The sequence below is a fragment of the Erinaceus europaeus genome, chromosome 17 (assembly GCF_950295315.1).
Source record: "Erinaceus europaeus chromosome 17, mEriEur2.1, whole genome shotgun sequence".
Taxonomy (NCBI): Eukaryota; Metazoa; Chordata; class Mammalia; order Eulipotyphla; family Erinaceidae; genus Erinaceus; species Erinaceus europaeus.
Window position 1 is genome coordinate 12,198,198 of NC_080178.1, and position 23,261 is coordinate 12,221,458.

Genomic DNA, 23,261 nt, shown 5'->3' on the forward strand with positions numbered 1-23,261 from the left:
ACTACCAGAGCTCCATATCCAATTCCCTCCCTTGATATTTTTCCTGTTCTTTATCCCTCTTGGAGTATGGACCCAGGATCATTGTGTGGTGAAGAAAGTGGGAGGTCTGGCATCTCTAATTGCTTCCCTGCTGAATATGGTTATTGGCAGGCTGATCCATACCCCAGCCTGTCTCTTTCTTTCCCTAGTGGGACAGGAAATCTGGGGAGGCACGGCTCCTTGACACATGGTGGGGTCCTCTGCCCAAGGAAGTTGGGTTGACATCATGGTAGCATCTGGAACCTGGTGACTGAAAAAGAGTTAAGATATGATGCAGAACAAATTGTTGACTAATAATGAACCTAGATGCAAGAATATTGCAGGTGAAAATTTGGAGTCTCTGTTTTGGGAAAAGCTAGTTGGTCTATTTTAGGTATATTCCAGAGGACCCATGACTTTACTAACTTTTGTGCTTTGCGCTATTTGTACTTAACCTGCCACGCTACCACCTGACTCGACTTTACTAATTTTTGCCTTAGCCTGACTAATATGCGGGTGGACCCAGGTTATTTCTGGGGAGATGGTGTCATAATTGGAAAAAGGACTAGCAAGTTAGGTCAGGGAAGAGAGTAGCTCCCAAATATAGGGAAAGTATATAAATATTGTTAACTGTAAACTCCACCAGTTTGAGCTGGGGCCAATATTCAACACAGGAGCCTATGTAACTGTGGCATCGCTGTAAGTCTGAGCTCACATTCTGTTATCACTGTTAGGAACATTCCAGGCTGCATGAATTTCAGTAGGTAGAGTATGTTGTCCAATTTCCCTTTGGAGAATGGAATGTTCCCTACGATTATTTATTCGCATTGAAGTCAAGGTCCTATAGGAGCCTACAAAGAGGTCTATTATGTTGTTTCTGATGAAGATGACCAGTGACTGCTTGGAGCCAGCCCTGGTGAAAGTAGCTAAGAGTCCCTGAAGGAAAGGGGGCGTTGGCGAGATGAACGAGTGACACATCAGCTGCTTTAGGTGCAGGAGAGAAGTGTCTGTGGCGTCTCTCTACAGAGCATTTTTTAAAACACTTTTTGTCCAGGTATAGTTGACATCATGTATCATTGTTTTCACTAACATCAAGGATACAGATGATGTCATGTATAATTGTTTTCATTAACATCAGGGATAACCTTAAACAACATTATTATTATTATTAGTAGTAGTAGTAGCAGTATATATTCTTTAAAAAGTTCCCTAGATGGGAGTTAGGCTGTAGCGCAGCGGGTTAACCGTATGTGGCGCAAAGCGCAGGGACCAATGTAAGGATCCCGGTTCCAACCCTGGCTCCCTGCCTGCAGGGGAGTCACTTCAGAAGTGGTGAAGCAGGTCTGCAGGTGTCTATCTTTCTCTCCCTCTCTGTCTTCCCCTCCTCTCTCCATTTCTCTCTGTCCTATCCAGCAACGACTACAATGATAAAACAAAAAGGGCAACAAAAGGGAATAAATAAATAAATAAATAGATTTAAAAAAAAGTTCCTTAGGTCTGGGGCATCCTAATCTTCCGTTGAAAGTTTCTTGGGTCTGGGGTAGCCTAAATCTACCCTTGACAGTTTCCTTGGTCTGGAGTAGTCTAAATTTTCCCTTGAAATGACCATCTGTGTTTTGACCATCTCCCTTCTGACCTTCTGTATGAATAAACATTTCTCCCTGGAACTAAATCTAATGACTTTTATTCTTAACCCATTCTTGGATGGGTCTAACTAGATCATAGACCAAGCTTTTTTTTTTTTTTTTTTTTTTAAATATAGTAAGCTGTCCACCTAAAGAAATCTGCTGTAAAGTAAGCATACTCTATGGGGGCTCTCTTCTGGTTAACCTTTGCATATATGAAAGTTCACTAATTTATACCTATATGAAAGTTTACTAACTTCTCCCCATATATCCTAATGTTAGCTATTTAACTATACAATCCCTATATTCTTCATGGATGCCTATAAGTGGGAGCAGGGAGTTTATGGGTGAGGGTAAGCAATAGGGTCTCTTTATATTTAGATGGAGATCAGTCTACCACTCATTCTACAAACCACCTGTAATTCTGGCTTTTGGTCTGAGTCCAGCTGATTGAGAAACTGTAGTGGTGATAAGTAGCTCTTTTTCTGAAAGCCTTTCAATGGGTACAGCAGCTTCTGCTCTTAGATCATTTTTGGTCTTGTCATACTCACTGCCATAATTGTCACAGTGAAGTTCCCCCAAGGATCTCCTTTTATTGTCCCTAGGTATTATCTGTGCATATCCAATATAGCCAATAGGTCTTTAAATTATCAATGTAAGGAAAAATAGCTTCAGTTTAGTCTTAGGACTCCCCACTTTGCAGTTAGCCCTAGCCTGCTGGGGCTGTGCCATACAGCAGGCCTGACTTGCCTCTGCCATTGTCCTCAGGTAATACTTATGTATTTTCAATAGCCAGTAAGTATTCAAATTATCAATGTAAGGAAAAATAACTTCAGTTTAGTCTTGGGACTCCCTGCTTTGTGGTTAGCCCTAGCCTGCTGGGGCTGTGCCATACAGCAAGCCTGACTTTGCTCCTGCCAAGTGACAATGGCGAGAGGGATCTGTTAGAGGTCTAGGCCTATCATGTCTTATGTGGGAACCTCAGGGATCCCTGACTAGAGCCGCAGGTGATGGGTTGGCCTGGTAGTGACTAAAGAGTCATCATTAAAGTATGCCAGTCTCTTGACCCTATTCAGCTTTTGTAGTCCTTACTTTGTCTGACTGGGTTAACTTTGGAGTGAATGGGGGACATGTAATAGAAGATGAAGAACATCTCCAGGTTTAAGTAAAAACTATTTCCCCCTTCCCCCCAGTGAAGCTGAAAATATACCCTCACCCTCCACCCAGAGATTTTTACTTTGGTGCAATAGTCCAAACTCAGTCAGCTTCTGCTTTGAGTTTCCCTTTCTGTTCTTCTTTCTTAACTTCTGTTTTTGAGTGGGATCATTCCATACTCATCTTTGTCTTTCTGACTTAGCTCACTTTACATAATTCCTTCTAGCTCCATCCATTAGAGAAGGTGGGTTCATTGTTCTTAATAGCTGAATAGTATTTTATTGTGTAAATATGCCACAGCTTTCTCAGGCATTCATTTGTTTTTGGGCATCTGGGTTGCTTCCAGGTTTTAGGTATTACGAATTGTGCTGCTATGAACATAGGTATAAACAAATCTTTTTGGATAGGTGTTATGGAGCCCTCAGGATATATCACTAGAAGAGGAATTACTGGGTCATATGGGAGGACTATTTCTATCCTTGTGAGAGTTCTCCAGTCTGCTCATCACAGAGAATGGACCAATTTACATTCCCATTAGTAGCACAGAAGGGTTCCTTTGTCCCCACAACCTCTCCAGCACGTGTTGCTGCTGTCATTTTTGGTGTATGCAATTCTCACAGGCATGCAGTGGAATCTCAGTGTTGTTATTATTTGCATTTCCCTGAAAATCAGTAACCTGAGCAATTTTTCAAGTGTTTGTTAGGCTTTTGGATCTGTTTTGTAGTGAATATTCTGTTCATATCCTCTGCCCATTTTTGGATGGAGTCATTTTCTTTTTTGTTGCTAAGTTTGGTGAGCTCTTTATGTATTTTGGTGTCTGATGTATGGCATGTGAAGAGCTCCCATTCTGTGAAGGGTCTCCTTGTTTGTGTAATAGTTTCTTTAGAAACACTGACAAAATATTGGATGAAAGGGGTACAACTACACATAGTTCCCACCACCAGAACTCCATATTCCATCTCCTATCCTGATAGCTTTCCTATTCTATAACCCTCTGGGAGTATGGACCCAAGGTCATTGTGGGGTGCAGAAGGTGTAAGGTCTGGCTTCTATAATTGCTTCCCTTCTGAACATGGGCATGGACAGGTCTATCCATACTCCCAGTCTGCCTCTCTCCTTCCCTAGAGGGGTGGAGTTCTGGGGAACTGGAGCACCAGGACACATTAGTGGGGTTGTCTGTCCAGGGAAGTGTGGTTGGCATCATGCTTTCATCTGGAACCTGGTGGCTGAAAAAAGAGTTAACATATAAAGCCAAATAAATTACTGAATAACCATGAACCTAAAGGCTGGACCACAGAAAGTGAGCTCAGATCTACAGGGATGCAGAGGTCACATAGGCTCCTAAGCTGAATACAGGCCCCAGATCACATCAAATAGATGGGGTTTACAGTCAACAATATTTATACACCTTTCCCATATTTGGGAGCTACTCTCTTCCCTGATCCATCTTTCTAGTCCTTTTTCCAGCCATGACATCATCTCCCTAGACAATAACTTGGATCCACCTGCATATCAAATTTCAGGCTCAGGGAAAAAAAAACTAGTATAGACATGGGCCCTTTGGAATATAACTAAAATATGCCTACTAGCTATCTATAAAATGGAGGACCCTCCCCCCCCCACAACTTTTCATCTGCACTATTCCAGCCTTTAGGCTTGGGAAGATTCTTAATAATTGTTTCAATTTCTTTGTCTGTGATTGGTCCATTTAGGCATTGTAGTTCTTGGTTCAGTTTTAGAAGGTTATATATTTCTAGGAATTCTTCCATTTCTTCCAGATTCTCTAGCTTGGTGGCATACAGTTGTTCATGGAAACTTGGCATGACTTTTTGGATTTCCTTGGTGTCTGTTGTTATATATCCTCTATTGTCTTCTACTATACGTATTTGAGTCTTCTCCTTTTTTTTTTTTTAGTGAGTCTGGCTAGCAGTATGGCAATTTTGTTTAATTTTTCAAAGAACCAACATTTGGCTTCATTGATATTTTGTATCGTTCTTTTATTTTCAGTGTTGTTTATTTACTCTCTAATTTATTTATTTCAGTCCTTCTGGATGCTTTAAGGATACTTTGTTCCTCTTCTTCTAAGTCTTTAAGGCATGTAGTAAGATCGTTTACTTGAGCTTTTTCTTGTTCTCGAATGTGTGCTTGTATGGCTATGAGTTTCACTCTTAGTATTGTTTTAGCTGTGTCCCAAATATTTTGATAGCTTGTGTCTTTATTTTCATTTGTTTCTAGGACCAATTTAATTATTGTTGGAGTACCTCTTTGACCATGCAGTTATTAAGCAGTATCTTGTTGAGGTTCAAATTCTGTGACTTTTAGTAATTTTCTGTTTGTTGTTGAATGCTAGCTTTACTCCACTGTGGTCTGAGAAGATGCTTGTGATTATTTCAATGTTCTTGAATTTATTGATACTGTCTTTGTGACCCAATATGTGATCTATCCTTGAGAATGTGTTGTGTGGATTTGAAAAGGGTGTGTATTCTAGTTTCTTGGGGTGAAGAACTCTGAAAATGTCCAGATGGTCTAGTCAGTCCCTCACTTTGATTACTTCTCTTGTTTCTTTGTTGATTCCCTGCTTAGTTGATCTAAGTGTGAGAGTGGGGTGTTGAAGTCGTCTACTATTATTGTATTTCTATTGATGTATTTTTGTAGTTCTTTCAGTAGGTGTCTGAATTATTTAGATAGACCCTATTGGGTGCATAGATGTTAATAATTGTTAAGTCTTCTTGGTTGATTGATCCTCTGATCATTATGTAATGACCTTGCTTATCTTTTATTACTTTATTTAATTTAATGTCTATTGTGTCAGAGATGAGAATTGGTGTTCCTGCCTTTTTTATGGTACATTAGTCTGTGTGATAGTTTTCTGTTCTTTCAGTTCAAGCCTGTGTTTGTCTTGTTGGGCTAGGTGAGGTCTTACAAACAGCATGTGGTTGGTTTGGGTTTTCTGATCCATCCTCCCATTCTATGCCTTTTAATGGGTGAGTTTAAGCCATTGACATTTACTGATATTATGGATTTAAGGTGTTGCAGTGCCATTATTTAACAGTTTTTATCTGCTCTGATATATGGGAAGCATTATGGTGATGCTCTTGTTTATAGGACGTCTTTTTGAACCTCTTTAAAGGTAGGCTTCGTGATGGTTGCCTCCTTTAACTGTTGCCTGTCTGAGAGGCTTTTTATCCCTCCATCTAATCTGAATGAAAGTCTATCTGGATGTAATATCCTTTGTTAAAACTCTTTTTCATTGAGAGCTCGATAGATATCTTGCCATTTTCTTCTGGCTTTTAGAGCCTGAGTAGAGAAGTCTGCTGATAGTCTTATGCGTTTTCCCCTGTATGTGACTTTTTCTTTTTCTCTTGCAGCCTTTAGGATTCTTTCTTTACACTTAGATCTTTTCATTATAACTGTGATATGTCTTGGTGTCTTCAGTTCTGGGTTGATTCTGTTTGGGACTCTCTGGGCCTCTTGAATCTTAATGTTCTTTCTGTTGTTTAGGGCTGGGGAGTTTATTTCTATTATTTCCTCTAGGATGTTTAGTTCTTCTTCCTCTTTTCTTCCTTTCTTAGGCCATTTATGTGAATGTTACTTATTTTGAGATAATCTCATATGTCTCTGTTGTTGTTTTCAGTGTCTCTAAATCTCTTTTTGAGCTATTTTGCCTCCTTTTTAGTTTTCTCTAGCTCATCCTGTCTGGATAATTCTGTTTTCTGCTTCTGTTAATCTGTGTTCCCTTCCCTCAGTTTCCTTCTTCAATTAAGTTATGGTATTAGCTTGTTCTGATAGTTGTCCTTTTAGCTCAGCTATTTCTGTTTTAGTTTTCTAATTAATCGAAGTAGCTAGTATTTTCCTTGTGGGTCTCATCTGTTGTTTCCCTATTTCTGGTAGCCTTTTCTTCAATAATTGTCCTCATTTCTGTGATTAAGAGGTCTATTATTGTTTGGATACTTTTTTTTTTCTTTGTCTCCAGGGTTTTTGCTGGGGCTTGGTGCCTGCACCACAAATCCACTGTGCCTGGAGACCATTTTTTCCCCTTTTGTTGCCCTTGTTGTTTAATCATTGCTGTAATTATTATTATTATTGTTGTTGTTGTTGGATAGGACAGAGAGAAACCGAGAGAGGAAAGGAAGACAGAGAGGGAGAGAGAAAGACATCTGAAGACTTGCTTCACTGCTTGTGAAGTGATTCCCCTGTAGGTGGTGAGCCGGGGGCTTGAACCAGGATCCTTACATCAATCCTTGCACCACGTGTGCTTAACCCACTGCTCAACCGCCCAACTCCCTACTATTTATATCTATAGAAACTCTTTGGAGTTTCTTCTGGGCTCCTATCCTGATTAATTGTGGTAGCAGTTTTATTTGCTCTTGAATGAACCATTTTTTTTTTATTGATGTATTTGTATTTTTCTGTTCTTTCATTCTTCAGTTGTTGTGATTACAAGCCATGTTAAACTAGACTTTTCACAAAGATGTCACAAAACTCAGAAAGTACAACAACAGTAACTGAGGAAAAGATTGATGCAGTTCAACCAAAACCAGTTAGCCAGGCAACACCTCCACTCCAATAAAAACAAACAAAACCAAATGAAATTCAAAAGGAAAAGAAAAGAAAAAAGACAGCAAGAATAGAAGAATAGACAATTATGCAAATCAACTGTCCAGTATAAATTCTAGAGATGGCAAGAAGAGAAAGAAAAAAATAAAACACACACACACACACACACACACACACACACGCACACCACATGCACGCGCACATGCACACACACACACTAAGAGAGCAAGAAAAAGAGAGTCCACTCTGAGTCAGACTTATTTCACAAGATAATGCACAAACAAGTACGAGTGAATAGACATAAAAAGAAGGAAAAAAAAGCAGTGAAAGGAAAATAATTTTTTGGGTCAGCTAGAAGGAGATAAAAACGGAGGTGGAGAAAAGAGAGAGAGAAAAGCAAGTTTCTCCCACAACAGTAGCACACTCAGTCGACTATCAATGGAAGAAGCAACAACAGTTAATTTTGATCAACCTGGAGAGGAGGGAAAAGAGACACGTACATATAATAATAGTAATAATAATAATAATTGTAATAATATAAAATAGAATAAAAAACACAGTCAGTCTGCAGCTTAGACTGCTCCAGATTGGCTGCACACAACTTGGTCCCCTTCCTAAACCAAGCAAAGACAATCAATTACTAGAAGTAATTGTCAAACTCCAGAGGTAAATCCAGGGAGATAGGTAATCTTTCCCAGGTAAATCTGAGACCCTGATTGGTCAGGTATTCTGTCACTCAGACAGAGCTCCAGCCCCCTTCATAAAGAACAAACAAGGCTTGGATGACACTCCTGCTGAGCCAGGAATCTTGATAAAGAGTTTAGCTCCACTGGAAGCCTGCCAGGAGCAGCCAGCTAGCACAGGGCTGGTTTTGGGGTAGGGGGTGTGGTAAATGTAGAAATAGTGAAGCCAAAAATCCTTGTTTCCTTTGTTCTCTTTGGCCTTGGTTTGCCAGTCCAAGTGTTGGTTGTAGGACTCTTCTTTGGTGTTGCCCTGAACACCCCTGTTCTCCCCCTCCACAACTGGACAAAAATCCTGCTCTCACCTGAGATTCCCAGGATGAAAGAAGCTTCCTTGCAGAACTCACACCAGCTGCTGTCTCCATGCCACCATCTTGACTCTGCTGGCATAAGTTTTCTATTGTAATTTATATAAATTTCTTTTTTCTGACTCTGATGATCTCTGGCGTTCATTGCTTAAACTCCACTGCTCATAGAGATAATTTGTTCTTGTTATATAACTTGAGACAGAGAGAAGTTACTGTGGTCATACACCTAGCCATCCATACAGGCCTCTGTGTACAGCTATGAAATTCCTTATCACTAAAATTCCTTCTCCTGAGGATGTTTAATTCCCCCATTCACCATTATACCATTTTTTAAGATTTTTTTATATTTGTTTATTTATTTCCTTTTGTTGCCCTTTTTTTTTAATTGTTGCAGTTATTACTGTTGTTGTTATTGATATCGTCATTGTTGGATAAGACAGAGAGAAATAGAGAGAGGAGGGGAAGACAGAGAGGAGGAGAGAAAGAAACCTGCAGACCTACTTCACCACCTATAAAGCTACTCCCCTGCAGGTGGGGAGCTGGGGGCTTGAATCCAGATCCTTGTGCTTTGCACAGTGTGCACTTAACCCACTGCACTCTACCACCGACTCCCTATTATACCATTTTAGTAACTGAAATTTCAAGTAACTGAAGAAAAATCACTTCTTTGTCCACTCTGGAGGTTATACAATGCCTACAATTGTTTGCAACTGAACACTTTCTTGTTGAAGGGTTTGAGGTTCACCATGCACAATGAACTGAAGGCAGCTCAGAGGAGGCCTATTGTGTTTAGACTTGTTTCACACACCCAACCTTCTCAAAAGGATCTGTCTCCTGGCCTTTCTAAGGTAGGTGCCATTGATGCAAGAGGGATATTAAGAGAGTGTAGATGAAATCCATCATTTTGTCCAAGATGTACATGTGGTAAGGGCAGACTTGAGATCAACAAAACACAAGGGAACTTAAAGACAATTACTGTGTTTAGCGATATTAAGTATTATGGTCTTTTGTAATTTCTAAAAAATTCTTACATCAAAAATAAAAAGAAAGAAAGTTATAGGAAATTGAGAAGATAATAAAGTTATGAAAAACTGAAAGAACTTTAATTGTCCCATGAAGACCTCTGACACTAAAAGTCTGTATGCAGGGATAATTTTGATAACTTTTATCATTTGACTGACATTGAACTATAAATCTCTTCTTCATTTCTTTAATTATTTGTATTACCATAAGATTGCAGAGTCCACATCCTCAAATACAGCAGTACTGATTTCCAGGGTCTTCTGCTTTTTATTAGTGAGTTACAGGATACATCAAAGGAATTTCAAAACAGCTGCTTATACTGGCACAAGTATAAGTTCATTAACAAGTTCATTAACAAGGGAAACAGAATGGAGAAGGGATGTCTGCAGAAGAGCTGTGGCAAAGATAACAAATAGCAAGGCCATCAAATCTCTTCCAGCACACTTACAATCAGTCTAGGTTTCTTCTAACTAGAACCCCTAGTGGGATCTTAGCTGATATATGGCTGCAGTGTCCAGCAAGTCACCTTCCTCCTCACTCAACTCAGATACATATCATGCAATTGAAGTCACGCTAGAGTGGAGCTTTGGCCTCATGGGCACTTGTCAGTGTTTGAGAAGTTAAAGAGATTGTTAACACTCCAGAAATAATTAACTAGGTCATAGGTTGTCCAGACCTGAGGACAGAAAAAACTGGCATGCTAAGATATGGTTTCCAACAACCCATTGAATTCACAGCAAAAACAAACCCAATTATTCTGATATACCCAAGAGATTCAAATCTTAACACCTATATCATATCCTCATACATTAATTTTGTGATAATTTTAAAACCTTAACCTTGCAAAGCAAAATTCCATCAAATAGTTCATACGCTTTTACTTTATAAATACCATGTCTCCCAAGACCAATATTATTACAATATTCAGGGCTTCAAAATAACACATACAAGAAGTGTCTTTTATCTTTCTTCATCCTAGATTTTCAACTGCTGCTTCCTGTTTTGGTCTGAATTTCGACCTGCAATACCTCGGAAGCAATGTCTTCCTGATCCAGGCTCTCTTTGGTATAATTGCTTTCCCAGGCAATTTTGTTGCATTATTGATACTCAATCACCTGGGCCGTAGAATAAGTCATATGCTTTTCTCATTTCTTTTTGGGATCTCCATACTGGCCACCATATTTGTGCCTCAAGGTAAGAAACAAACATCAGTTCGAGAAAGAATGTATATCCATTTTGGAATGGGCTTGTTGATAATAATTAAACCAATAAGGAAATTTAAAATATACCTCTCCCTCTTTTAGAGAAAATCCACTATTCAATCTCATACCTATTTTAGGGTCATCAGAAGTGTAACTCTGTTTAGAGGGGTCATGTAGACTGTAGAAACCTGAAGTCTCTTGTCTTCAGAAAGTAAAGATATACACAAGAATAAGGCACAGATGTCTATATATCCTCTCTTAGCATCAATCTTAGTAAATTAAATGATAGTAAAAGTAGGAGAACCAGGAATCTCTATGCTTAATTAAGATCAACATAGCTATATTATTTACATTCTCTGTGATTTGTGGGATACTATACTTTCATTGAAGGTCAACAGTATTGTTAGAATGCTGCTCTGTATTGTAAATCTCACATGGATTTCCTTCAGTTACACAAAAACTAACTCCATGAAACCTACCTCCAGAGACTCCCCAATTGTGACTGTTCTCATCCCAGTTATATCCCTTGTTATTGATAATTCAACATTGTTCAAAATCTAGGTATTATCCACATTTTCCAATTCATGGAACACAATTGTATTCTGTAATTATTGTCTTCTGCATTTTGGTTTGTTGAAATTTTATGTGGACCTCATATTTCAAACTGTATTGTTTTACTCCTCTCAGAATCTACCAGTGGGACAGTCCTAAACACTATACAAGGTGTGGTGGAATCACAGGAAATAATTAAGGAAAAAGAATTCTCACTGAGAGTCTTCCTTAGTTCTTTTATTTTGAGAGGCAAGAAACGTTGGTAGTATAAGTCATTTTTATATCTTCAATAAGCCGTAACAATGGAGAAATCCCTTTTCTCTGCTATTAGAACCCATTCATTTCCTGCTTCTGTGAGCTTTCTCTTTATACTTTAAACATGTGGAGACTCTACAGTAGGGTCATCACGATTTGTAGTTAGGGGCATGCTGACTCCTGCAGCTCATACTTCCTTTCTCTGTGATGTCTTCCTCTTTTCAGAAATACAGACTGTGTGGTCAGCTTTGGCAACCTTGGGAGTAGGATGTGGCTCTGCTTTTTTCACCTCCCTTACTATCCATTCATCTGAACTCATTCCTACGTCAATCAGGTACAAAACTCATGCGTGGTCTATTAACCTCTCAGCTAATCAATGTGCACTACAGGAAGACAATGAAGGCCCGTTAATCTTCTAAACACAATCCATTAAAATTATCGTAATAACTTACAGGCAAAAGATTTTGAAAACTGGGAGTCGGGCTGTAGCGCAGCGGGTTAAGCGCAGGTGGTGCAAAGCACAAGGACCGGCATAAGGATCCAGGTTCGAGCCCCGGCTCCCCACCTGCAGGGGAATCGCTTCACAGGCGGTGAAGCAGGTCTGCAGGTGTCTATCTTTCTCTCCTCCTCTCTGTCTTCCCCTCCTCTCTCCATTTCTCTCTGTCCTATCCAACAATGACAACAATAATAACTACAACAATAAAACAACAAGGGCAACAAAGGGAATAAATAAATAAAATAAATATTAAAATAAATAAATAAAATTAAAAAAAATTAAAAAAAATTGAAAACTGACCTTTTAGAATTGGTTGTTTAAGTCCTTAAATGATACATCTCACATCATCTTCTGAACTACTTGAAGAGTAGATTTTATAACAATTTTTCTCATATGGCTGAATTATGACTTATGCACTCAAACTCTAAGAAATGTAGCCAATAAGAGACCATTTCAGAAGCAACATTTCACATTGCTATAATTTCTCTGATAAAGAAAGTAATATAACAAATCATATATTACATGTGCACATTTTTTCTGATTTTATTGAATTTCTCCCTAGGGGAACAGTCATGGGAATTGTTGGAGTTTTTTTTTTTTTTCCAGTATTAGTACATCCCTGGCTCCTGTCTTGATGATCCTGGAGGTGTATTCTCCCCCTATACCTTGCTTCATCTATAGGTTTATTCCCATCTGTGTTGGCCTTTCCATCCTGTTTCTTCCTGAAACCAGGAAAAAGCCTCTGCCTATATCTCATATGCCTCTAGAGGGTCAGTGTGACACAATCTATGATGGGGATGATGGTAATAATACCCAATAGACAAAAATTATTGAAAAAAGACTTTTTAGCAATCATTGGTTAAGTCCTTAAACGATACACCTCACAAATCACCTTGTGAACCACTTGAAGAGTAGATTTCATAATTCATGTTATTTCCTAAATGGCAGATATGTTTCCTAAGCACTCAAACGCTAATAATTATAGCAAATTGGAATCCACTCCAGAAACAAGTGTGCTTTCAACATTTCACATTGCTATACTGTCTTCCTAATGAAAATAAAATAATAAATTATAAAGAAAATGTAATTTTCCCTGGATTTTGCTGTTTTATCCCTAGGGGAACAACTGTGGGAATCTTTGGAGTTTTTGCTTGTATTGGTGGTGCCCTGGGTCCTCTCTTGATGATCCTGGAGGTGTATTCTCCCACTCTACCTTGGTTCATCTATGGATTTATTCCCATCCTTGGTGGCCTTGCTGTCTTATTTCTTCCTGAAACCAGGAATCAGCCTCTCCCTAACACCATTCAGGATGTGGAGATTGCGTGAGTACCCTACCTCTCACTCTAGAGGGGAAGTGGGACACAGATCTGAGATGGGAAAGGTACACATGGCAGAGACTGGTGTCCCCTAAGCATGGCTAGACCCAGGTCATTCCAGTGTAGTCAGTGGCTTTGGCTGAACTATAGATCCATCCCTCTCTGTTGTGATTTCAAACACACTGCCATACTCTAGTTCACACAGACTCATTCTGACCAGTCTGGTCTCTCTTTGAAGTGGTGAAGAGGGCAATTTATATTCTTTAGTGTGTCATGCATGTCCCTAAAAGTTCTGCACAAAGGGACAGTTTCCACCACCCTGATTATCTTCTTTCTGATCCTGGCAGCTTTAGCCAGGGAAGTACAGTAAGCCCTGTGGGACTGCTGATTCCTATAGTAGAGTGATCGCCTGATTCTAATTATCTGGAGAAATGCAGCCAGTAATATCTGTCTTTATAGAACAAGGTCAGATTTCTCAGGACTAATGGCATAGCGGGATAGAAACTCTTCTTTATCTGGGGTTGCGTCTTTTCCCCCTTATGACCTTCAGCTGACTGACATTCAGAGAACATTAAGGAAAGTAATGTCCTTTACTTAGCATTGGCTGACTTATGAATAACATTTGAGGAACTATCTTCACAGAAGCTTCTGTACTAGTATAGCTGCTGACCTGGGTATTGTAGGTTTGACAAGTTGCCACATAAAGGCAAGTACAACAACCGTGTGGGCACCTGGGCAACTAACAAGTCTGAGAGAAGTGAATGAGAAGGATGAGCCCCTACCATAAAAGGAGACTTGAGAAAGGAGACTTTCTCACTTGCCTGAGAAATTCATTTCGTGAACTTGTCCTGGTAATAAAAACATTAAAATAGAAAAATGATGGTCAAAAAGAAGTTTTTTTATAATTAAAATTATGTATAGGCCAGTGAGTGGCGCACCTTGTTGTGCACACACATTGTCAGGCACAAAGACTCAGGTTCAAGCCCTCTCTCCCCTCAGGCAGTGGTGACACTACAGGAGTGTTGAAGCAGATCTGCAGATGTCTATTTTCCTCTCTCCCTTTCTATCTTCTCCTCCTCTGTCAACTTTTCTCTGTCTTACCAAATCAAATAAAAAGGGGAGTCAGGCGATAGCATAACGGGTTAAGCACACATGGCACCAAGCACAAGGACCTGCTTAAGGATCCCGGTTCCAGGCCCCTGCTCCCCACCTGCAGGGGAGTCCTTCACAGGCAGTCAAGCAGATCTGCAGGTGTCTGTCTTTCTCTCCCTCTCTGTGTCTTCCCCTCCTCTCTCCATTTCTCTTTGTCCTATCCAACAACGACAACATCAATACCAACAATAAAAAACAACAAGGGTGGGAGTCTGGCGGTAGCGCAGCGGGTTAAGCACAGGTGGCTTAAGCACAGGTGGCGCAAAATGCAAGGACCAGCATAAGAATCCCTGTTAGAGTCCTGGCTCCCAACCTGCAGGGGAGTCACTTCACAGATGGTGAAGCAGGTCTGTAGGTGTCTTTCTCTCCTTCTCTGTGTCTTCCGCTCTCTCCATTCCTCTCTGTCTGACCCAACAACAACATCAATAACAACAACAATAAAACAACAAAGGCAACAAAAAGGAATAAATACATATTTAAAAACAAAAAATAAAACAAAAAAACCAACAAGGGCAACAAAATTGAAAATAAATTAAAAAATAAAAAAGTTAAAAAAATAAAATGAAAAGAAGAAAAAAACAGAAAGAAAACATGGAGAATCATATTACTGGAACTGAGCCCCAGCAATAACCCTCATAGGAATTGAAACTTCATTTTATAATATGATAGAGGACACCAAAACATTTCTAAACTCCTTATGTACAAGTAAGGGCACTTTAAGAGAACTTGATTTCCAATATTGAGGATAGAAGCTACACAAACAGATTTCCAAGTCTCTTCATATTACTTATCCCATCATGTCACAAGATTTACTGAAAACCCCGGACAGTGGTAACTGTACCTATCCAAGCTGACTGGCTATGGGAGAGCATCCTTTAGATACATACACTTATTGGAACTAATGTAAACTTGTTTAATTGCTGTTTTTATTTCTTTTTTTTTGTATATGATGTATGATTCTCCCAGGACAAAAGCTCAAACAAACCAAAAGAAGAGAATATTTGTAGTGAAGTGACACAGTTTTAAGCAGTTCCAAGAACAGCCTGCTGATCAAAGAGTGAAATAAAGAGAGAAATCAAGATATTTCTTTGATTTTGGGAAAATCATTAAACAATCTCATAATGTTTTCAATCAACATTAAATCACTGATATAAGGTAAAATATAGTCAATACATACCTGTGATCTTGGGACAACCACTGCATTCCAATGGAGGAAATGGGGACACAGGACTCTGGCGGTGGGAATGCCTGCCTTTTGTAATTTTGTAAATCACTATAAAAAAAATAAAGCTTAAAGTTAAAAAAAACCAATCCTTTTTCCAGTGTATTACAAAATTACTCCATACAAAATGCAATGATTACTGATGATAAAAATGCAAGGTGACTGACACATATTATTTAGAGTTGATTGGGACTAGTTGTATACTTCATGATAGCTGGAATGACTCTAGAGTAAAAGCAGAATAGTACTAAGAATAAGCAATATCCCCCAAATTATTTTGTGTATAAGATGATGTACTTTTATTGAGTTCACCCACAGATCATTAGAAGAATTTGAAAAAAGAGTCATAAAGTTATTCTACCCTACCAAGAGACAAGTGATGAAATACAAGAATTGATATTGCAGACCAATTGAAAAAGTGTATGATGGAACTCTGGTTGTGGGAACATGTGGAATTTTACCCAGATTATCTTATAATTTTATAAGTTAGTATTACATCACTAATAAAGAAATTTGAAAAAGTGTGTGAGAAATCTAGACAATTTTCTTTTTTAATATTTTATTTATTAGATAGGGACAGAGAGAAATTGAGGTGGGAAGTGGAAATGGAAAGGGAGAGTAGAGAGAGCCCTGCAGTACTTCTCCATGATTCATGAAGCTGTTCCTTTTCAGGTAGGCACTGGTGTCTTTACCAGTGTTACATGTTCATTGTAGCAAGAGAATTCAATTGAATGCATAATCACCGGGCCATGTAGAAATTTCTCTAAAGGACACATAGTGATGGTCTATATACATATAAAAAGGTCTCATTAGAGAAATGCAATTGGCAAACACTTTGAGACTCCAGCACCCAACTGAGAAACTGACCCACATCACCAAAACAGGAAATGACAAGTGTTAATGAAGATGTGGACAGAAAGGAATTCTGGTACACTGTTGGTGCATCCCTTATGGACAACTTTATGGAGAGTCTTAAATCAAGTAAAAATTTTCAGTATACAAGTCTTTCACTTCTTTGGTTAGGCTTATTCTTAGATATTTTATTGATTTTGTTGCTATTCTAAAAGGAATTGATTTCTGGATTTCAATTTCTTCTAACAGTGTTTGCATAGAGGAATGGCACTAACTTTGTAATGTTAATTTTGTAATCTGACACCTTACTGTATTGCCTGATGATTTCCAAAAGCTTCCTGCTGGATTCTTTAGGTGTTTTATGTATACTATCATATCATCTGCTAATAGGGAGAGTTGGACTTCTTCTCTTCCAATCTGTATCCATTTAATTCCTTGCTTCTGCCTGATTGCTATGGCAAGAACTTCCAACACTGTGTTGAACAGTAATGGTGAAAGTGGGCAGCCATGTGTAGTACTTGATCTGGGGGGAAATACTTCCAGTTTTTCACCATTGAGTATGGCTTTAGGTTTGCTATATATAGATTCCACTATCTTCAGGAATTTTCCATTTATTCCCATTTTTTGTAGAAATTTGTTTATAATGGGATGTTGATTTTGTTGAAGGCTTTCTATGCACTATTAATAGAACCATGAGGTTTGGTCTTTCTTTTGTTGACGTGGTGGGTCATGTTGATTGATTTACGTATATTAAACCAAACTTGCTTCCCTGGAATAAACCCCACTTGGTCATGATGAACAATCTTTTTAATATACTGCCTTATCCAGTTGGCTAGAATTTTGTTTGGTACTTTAGGATCTATATTCATCAGAGATATTGGTCTGTAGTTTTCTTTTCTGGTTGTGTCCCTGTCTGCTTTTGTATCAGAGTGATGTTAGCTTCATAGAATCTGGAAGGGAGTATTCCAGATTCTATGAAGTTTCTTCAATTTTCTGGAAGACTTTTAAAAGTATTAACTCTTCCCTTAGGTTTTGTAGAATTCATTTGTAAAACCATCTGGTCCAGGAAGTTTGTGATAACTGTTTCAATTTCATTAGATATGATGGGCCTATTCATATTATATAGTTCCTATTTATTTAAATTTGGAAGTTTGTAGGTTTCTAGAAAATCATCCATTTCTTCCAGGTTCTCTATTCTCTAGCTTGGTGGCGTATTTTTGTTCATAGGAGTCTCACATGATATGTTAAATTTCTATGGTGTCTGTTGTGATATCTCCTCTTTCATTTATGATACAATTTATTTGGGTCTTCTCCCTTTTTTTTTTTTTGAGTCTAGCTAAAAGTTTGTCCTTTTTGTTCAGTCTTTCAAAGAACCAACATTTACTTTTGTTGATCTTTTATATGGTTTTCAATGTTATTTATTTCTGCCTACCTTTAGTTATTTCTGTCCTTTTGTTGCTTTAGGGTTCCTTTGTTCTTCTTCTTCTAGGTCTTTAAGGTGTGCAATCAGGTTGTTTATTTGTGCTTTTTCTGTTTCTTAATGTGTCCTTGTATGGCTATGAACTTCCCTCTCAGTACTGCCTTAGCTGTGTCGCAAATATTTTGATAACTTGTGTCTTAATTTTCATTGATGTCTCGAAACATTTTGATTTCTTCCTTTATTTCCTCTTTGACTCAGTAGTTGTTAAGTAGTGTACTGCTGAGCTTCCACATTTTTGGACTGTTAATAATCTTTTGTTGATTGTTAAGTGTTATTTTAATTCCACTGTGGTCTGAGAAGATGCTTGGGATGATTTCAATGCTCTTGAATTTGCTGATACTGTCTTTGTGGCCAAAAATATGGTCTACCCTTGAGAATGAGCTATGTGGACTTGAGTAGAATGTGTATTCCAGTTTCTTGTGTGAGTGACTCTGAAAATGTCCAATAGTTCCAGTTTATTTATCTCCTTATTTAGCTCCCTCATTTCTTTGCTGATTATCTGCCTGGATGACCTGTCAAGATGAGAGGGTGTGGGTGTTGAAATCCTCTATTATTACTGTGTTGTTGTTCCTCTTTCAGTAAATGTTTGATGTTTTTGGATGGCTTCTCATTGGGTGCATAGATGTTAATAATTGTTAAGTCCTCTTGATTGACTGCTCCTCTGAGCATTAAGTAATGTCCATCCCTATCTTTTAAAATTTTACTTTAAAGTCTATTGTGTCACATATGAGGATAGCTCTTCCTGCCCTTTTTGTGGGCCATTGTCTTATATGATAGTTTTCCATCCTTTCTCTTTGAGTCTGTGTTTGTCTTGTTGAGTTAGGTGGGTTTACTGTAGACAGCATATTGCTGGGTTGTATTTTCTGACCCATCTTCCTACTCTGTGCCTTTTAATAGGTGAATTAAGAACACTGACATTTATTGATATCACAGATTGAATATATTTTAACGCCATTCTTGTAGAATTTTAGAGTGTCCTGATAGATGGCATATTTATGGTGGTCTGACTATTTATAGGAGACCTTTCAGAACTTCTTCCAGGGCAGGTTTGGTGATAGTTGATTCTTTCAACTGTTGCTTGTCTGAGAAGGTTTTTATGCCTCCATCTAGTCTGAATGCAGTCTAGCAGGATACAGTAGTCTTGGTTGAAAGCCTTTCTCGTTGAGTACTCAATAGATAGCTTGCTATTCTCTTCTGGCTTTTAGAGTTTCAGTGAAGAAAGCTGCTGCTAATCTTATAGGATTTCCTCTGTAGGTGACACTTTATTTTTCTCTTGCAGCCTTCAGGATCCTTTCTTTATCCTTGTTCCTTTCCATCGATATGTGATGTGTCTTGGTGTCTTTAAGTCTGGGTTAATTCTGTTTAGGACCCTCTGGGATTCCTGTAACTTTATGTCTTTGATGTTGTCTAGACTAGAGAAGTTCTCAGCAATGATGGCCTGAAGAAGGCTTTCTTCCCTTCCCTCTCTTTTTTCCTCTGGTAAGCCAATAATGGATATATTATTTCTTTTGAAGTCATCCATAGGTCTCTATTGTTTATTTTAGTATCTCCTAATCTCTTTTTAGATCTCTTGCTTCTTTTTAAATTGTCTCTAATTTAATCCTCAATCCTGCTTATTCTGTGTTCAGCTCATTTATTCTATTCTCTCTCCCCTATACTATTTTCTGGAGCTCATCTATTTTGTTACCCTGTTCTGATAACTGTTTTAGCTTGTTCAGCTACTTGTGTTCTTAGCTCAGCTATTTCAGCTTTCAGTTCTCTAATAACCTTGAGATCATTAGTGTTTTCTTCCACAGTCTCATTTGTTGTTTCTGAATTTCTGATAATTTTTTTTTTCAAATTCTTTACTCACTCCTGTGACTATTTCCTGAACTAGCATTTGGATGTTGACCTCATCATTCTGTGATTCAATCTTTGGGGGGCGTTTAGCTGGACATTTGCCATGGTTCATTTCTCTAACATTTTGTCTTTTTTGTTTAACCATTCTATATAGTACGTTATGAGGTCCCTCTCTCAGTACTTTTCAATTACTGATCACTCTTGGCTGATCATTATTGACTTGTGTTTAAGTAAGGTACTTAAAGAGTTCACAGTTGTGGAAATTAACAGTTGTTTCAATATTATTTCAATCCCTGAGTTGGAGCACAGTGGCTGTTAAAGTCTTTTTTTTTCTTTTTCTTCCCTGTAGGCTATGGGAGCCTGAGGGCTTTTAAACTATAAGTAGGCTTCTTAGCTTAACCACTCGTTCCTGACCAAGAGATAAAGCAGGGTGAGGGAGAAATAATACAGTGGTTATGCAAGGAGACTCTCACACCCTAAGGATCCAAAGCTCTGGGTTCAACTCAGCTTCTCTGCCAAGCTGGGCAGCACTGCTGGGCCCTGTGAGTATGTAAACAAGTCCCATTTATTGTCTGTAGGTTTTGAGGCAATTATTCACCATGTTCCCATCAGGAGAACAATGTGTAAAAGTTAAAGGCTCCCATTATACAGCCCACCTCTAGACCACCTGGATGTATATCTTCTCTTGAGTTTCCTGGTCAGTTCTCTGTTCCCCAGTTACAGCCCAGGACCTCACCCCTGCTGCTCCAGCCTCTGAGGACAGTAGCAATGGGGACCTACAGCGTCATTTGGCGAGTCTTAGGGGAATTTTTCCTTTAGCAGTCTTTTTGTTGGTATGACACTGGAGATGATACCTCAACCAGTAAACTACGGAACTTTTACCAGCTAATCAGTCTCTCCTTAGGCTCCTTTGACCACTATCCACACATATTTTCACTCACCCGTTGTTTGGTCGGTTCCTGAAATCTTTCTAGTCCTGTCTTGTTGTGGTCCCACATGATCTCCTTCGGTATTTGTAGTTGACCTGGGAGAGGAGAGAAACACAGTTGCTACTGCTCCATAGACCTGTTTCTGGAAGTCCTTTTGTTCATCTTTCTGGTGATTTTTCTTTTTCTAGTTTCATTGGAGAATGGTCTGAAATGTCTTGTACTCCATAGTCATGTGTCTTGATGTCTGGCACTTCATCTTTGACAATCACAAATGACTTTTAAACTCAAAACTTCGATTTATTTATTTTGGATTAATTTGTAGAGATATTTATAAGACAGAAGAAAGAAAACATAGCACTGTTCAGCACTGCTATGTGGTACTGGGAAGTAAATGTTTTCCCTCAGACATTCAAAACCTTTGCTTATTACTGAACAATCTCCCCAGATAAAACTTTCAAATGACTTCACTATGGTATAATCACTGAAGTATATAGAGGACCTTTAACAAGTTTCCAGAAAAATTCCAATTAGTAATCAAAACCTAAATATGGCTACACAGTACAACATATTAGTACAAAATACTGTTAGTCAAACCACCTCTCCTGGGAATTGTTTAATAACTACAATTCCCACCTACACCTCAAGGACATCTTTGATGAAATAAACCCAACTGCAAGAAAGACTAAAGCAGAAACAAACCAATGGGACTACATCAAATTGAAAAGCTTCTCCACAGACAAAGAAACTATCACACAAACAAAGACTCCTCACAGAATGGGAGAAGATCTTCACATGCCAAATATCAGACAAGCAATTAATCACCAAAATATACAAAGAACTCAGCAAACTTAGCACCAAAAAAGCGAATGACCCCATCCAAAAATGGACAGAGGATATGAACAGAACATTCACTCCAGAGGAGATCCAAACGGCTAACAAACATATGAAAAACATCTCCAGGTCACTGATTGTCAGAGAAATGCAAATTAGGACAACATTGAGATACCACCTCACTCCTGTAAGAATAGCATACATCAAAGAGGACAGCAACAACAAATGCTGGAGAGGCTGTAGGGACAGAGGAACCCTTTTGCATTGCTGTTGGGAATGTAAATTGGTCCAGCCTCTGTGGAGAGCAGTCTGGAAAACTCTCACAAGGCTAGACATGGACCTTCCATATGATCCAGTAATTCTTCCCCTGATGTTATACCCATAGGACTCCATGACACCAAAAAGAGGTGTGTACTCCTATGTTCATAGCAGCACAATTCATAATAGCTAAAATGTGGAAGCAACCCAGGTGCCCAACAACAGATGAGTGGCTAAGAAAGCTGTGGTATATATACACAATGGAATACTATACAGCTATCAAGAACAATGAACCCACCTTCTCTGACCCATCTTGGACAGAGCTAGAAGGAATTATGTTAAGTGAGCTAAGTCAGAAAGATAAAGAAGAGTATGGAATGATCCCATTCATCAACAGAAGTTGAGTAAGAAGATCTGAAAGGGAAACTATAAGCAGGATCTGATTAAATCGAGAGTAGGGCACCAATGTAAAAACCCTGTGGTTAAGGGTAGACATGCGGCTTCCTGGGCTGGTGGGGGATAAGGGTGGGTGGGTGGGATGAGACACAGTCTTTTGGTGGTGGGAATGGTGTTTATGTACACTCCTAGTAAAATGTAGTCATATAAATTACTAATTAATTAATATGAAAGGGGAAAAATTAATTGTATGTCTCAAAGTTTTTAAAACACAGACTGAGGTTTTTAAATATATAGGCTGTGTATTTGATATGCGGACTCTCTCAAAAGCCTAGACCAAGTAGGTCAGAAGCAACCAATGGCACAGGTATATACAAGATACTGGATACTATACAGCAAAATCTAACGAAAGGACTTTTCAAAGTTAACCCAATTACCAAATAATGTTATGATAACATTAACTATCCATTGTCTTTTTGAACCCTAAGACAGCAGGAACCTCACATTTCCACTATAGAGCCTATATTTCCCCCAGTCTGGGAACCTTAGGGTAGGTCCCACTTTCCCATATGCCTTTCCCAATCCGTATCAAATAATATTGCATCTGCCGATTGCAACCTAATCAATGCAACGATTGCCACCTCAACATGCTTCAGCTCAGACTGTGTCCAGAGACTTCAGGTGTGGAATGACAACCCTTCAGCTTCATTACTCTGGTGAGACCTTTCCTTTCATAGTATTCTCTAATTCCATCCCAGGTGGATCACTTTCTAACAAAGTCCCAAAACCTAGATATAGACCAGGTTCTATGAGAGAGAGCATATGTTCACACATATCCATAAACTAGTGCAAATATATACCTGAAAGCAGAAGTACACTAGAGTTTGCAGAGAGTGCCCCCCGCAACACTTCCTCTCCCCTATTCCCACCTTTGGGTCCATGATTGCTCAACAATTTGTTTGGCTTTGTATGTTAACTCTCTTTTCAGCCACCAGGTTCCAGATGCCAGCAGGATGCTGGCCAGGCTTCCCTGGACTGAAGACCCCACCAATGTG

General features: G+C 38.8%; 1 protein-coding gene and 1 long non-coding RNA gene across 2 annotated transcripts in view; one reads left to right on the forward strand and one right to left on the reverse strand.

Annotated features, from left to right (window-relative positions):
* The window catches only part of LOC103116518 (organic anion transporter 7-like), a 35,456-nt gene extending 22,197 nt beyond the window's left edge, over positions 1–13,259 (forward strand). Inside the window, 5 exon segments of the mRNA XM_060176400.1 lie at positions 9,135–9,184; positions 9,186–9,251; positions 10,406–10,620; positions 11,661–11,769; positions 13,050–13,259. Coding sequence (XP_060032383.1) covers positions 9,135–9,184; positions 9,186–9,251; positions 10,406–10,620; positions 11,661–11,769; positions 13,050–13,257 — 648 coding nt within the window. The 3' untranslated portion in view covers positions 13,258–13,259.
* Positions 3,048–8,549, reverse strand: LOC132533845 (uncharacterized). The gene is made up of 2 exons (XR_009545585.1): positions 8,401–8,549; positions 3,048–4,024 (listed from the first exon to the last, which is right to left on the reverse strand). It is a non-coding gene; the product is annotated as an uncharacterized LOC132533845 (long non-coding RNA).
* Positions 13,260–23,261: the final 10,002 nt, after the last annotated feature.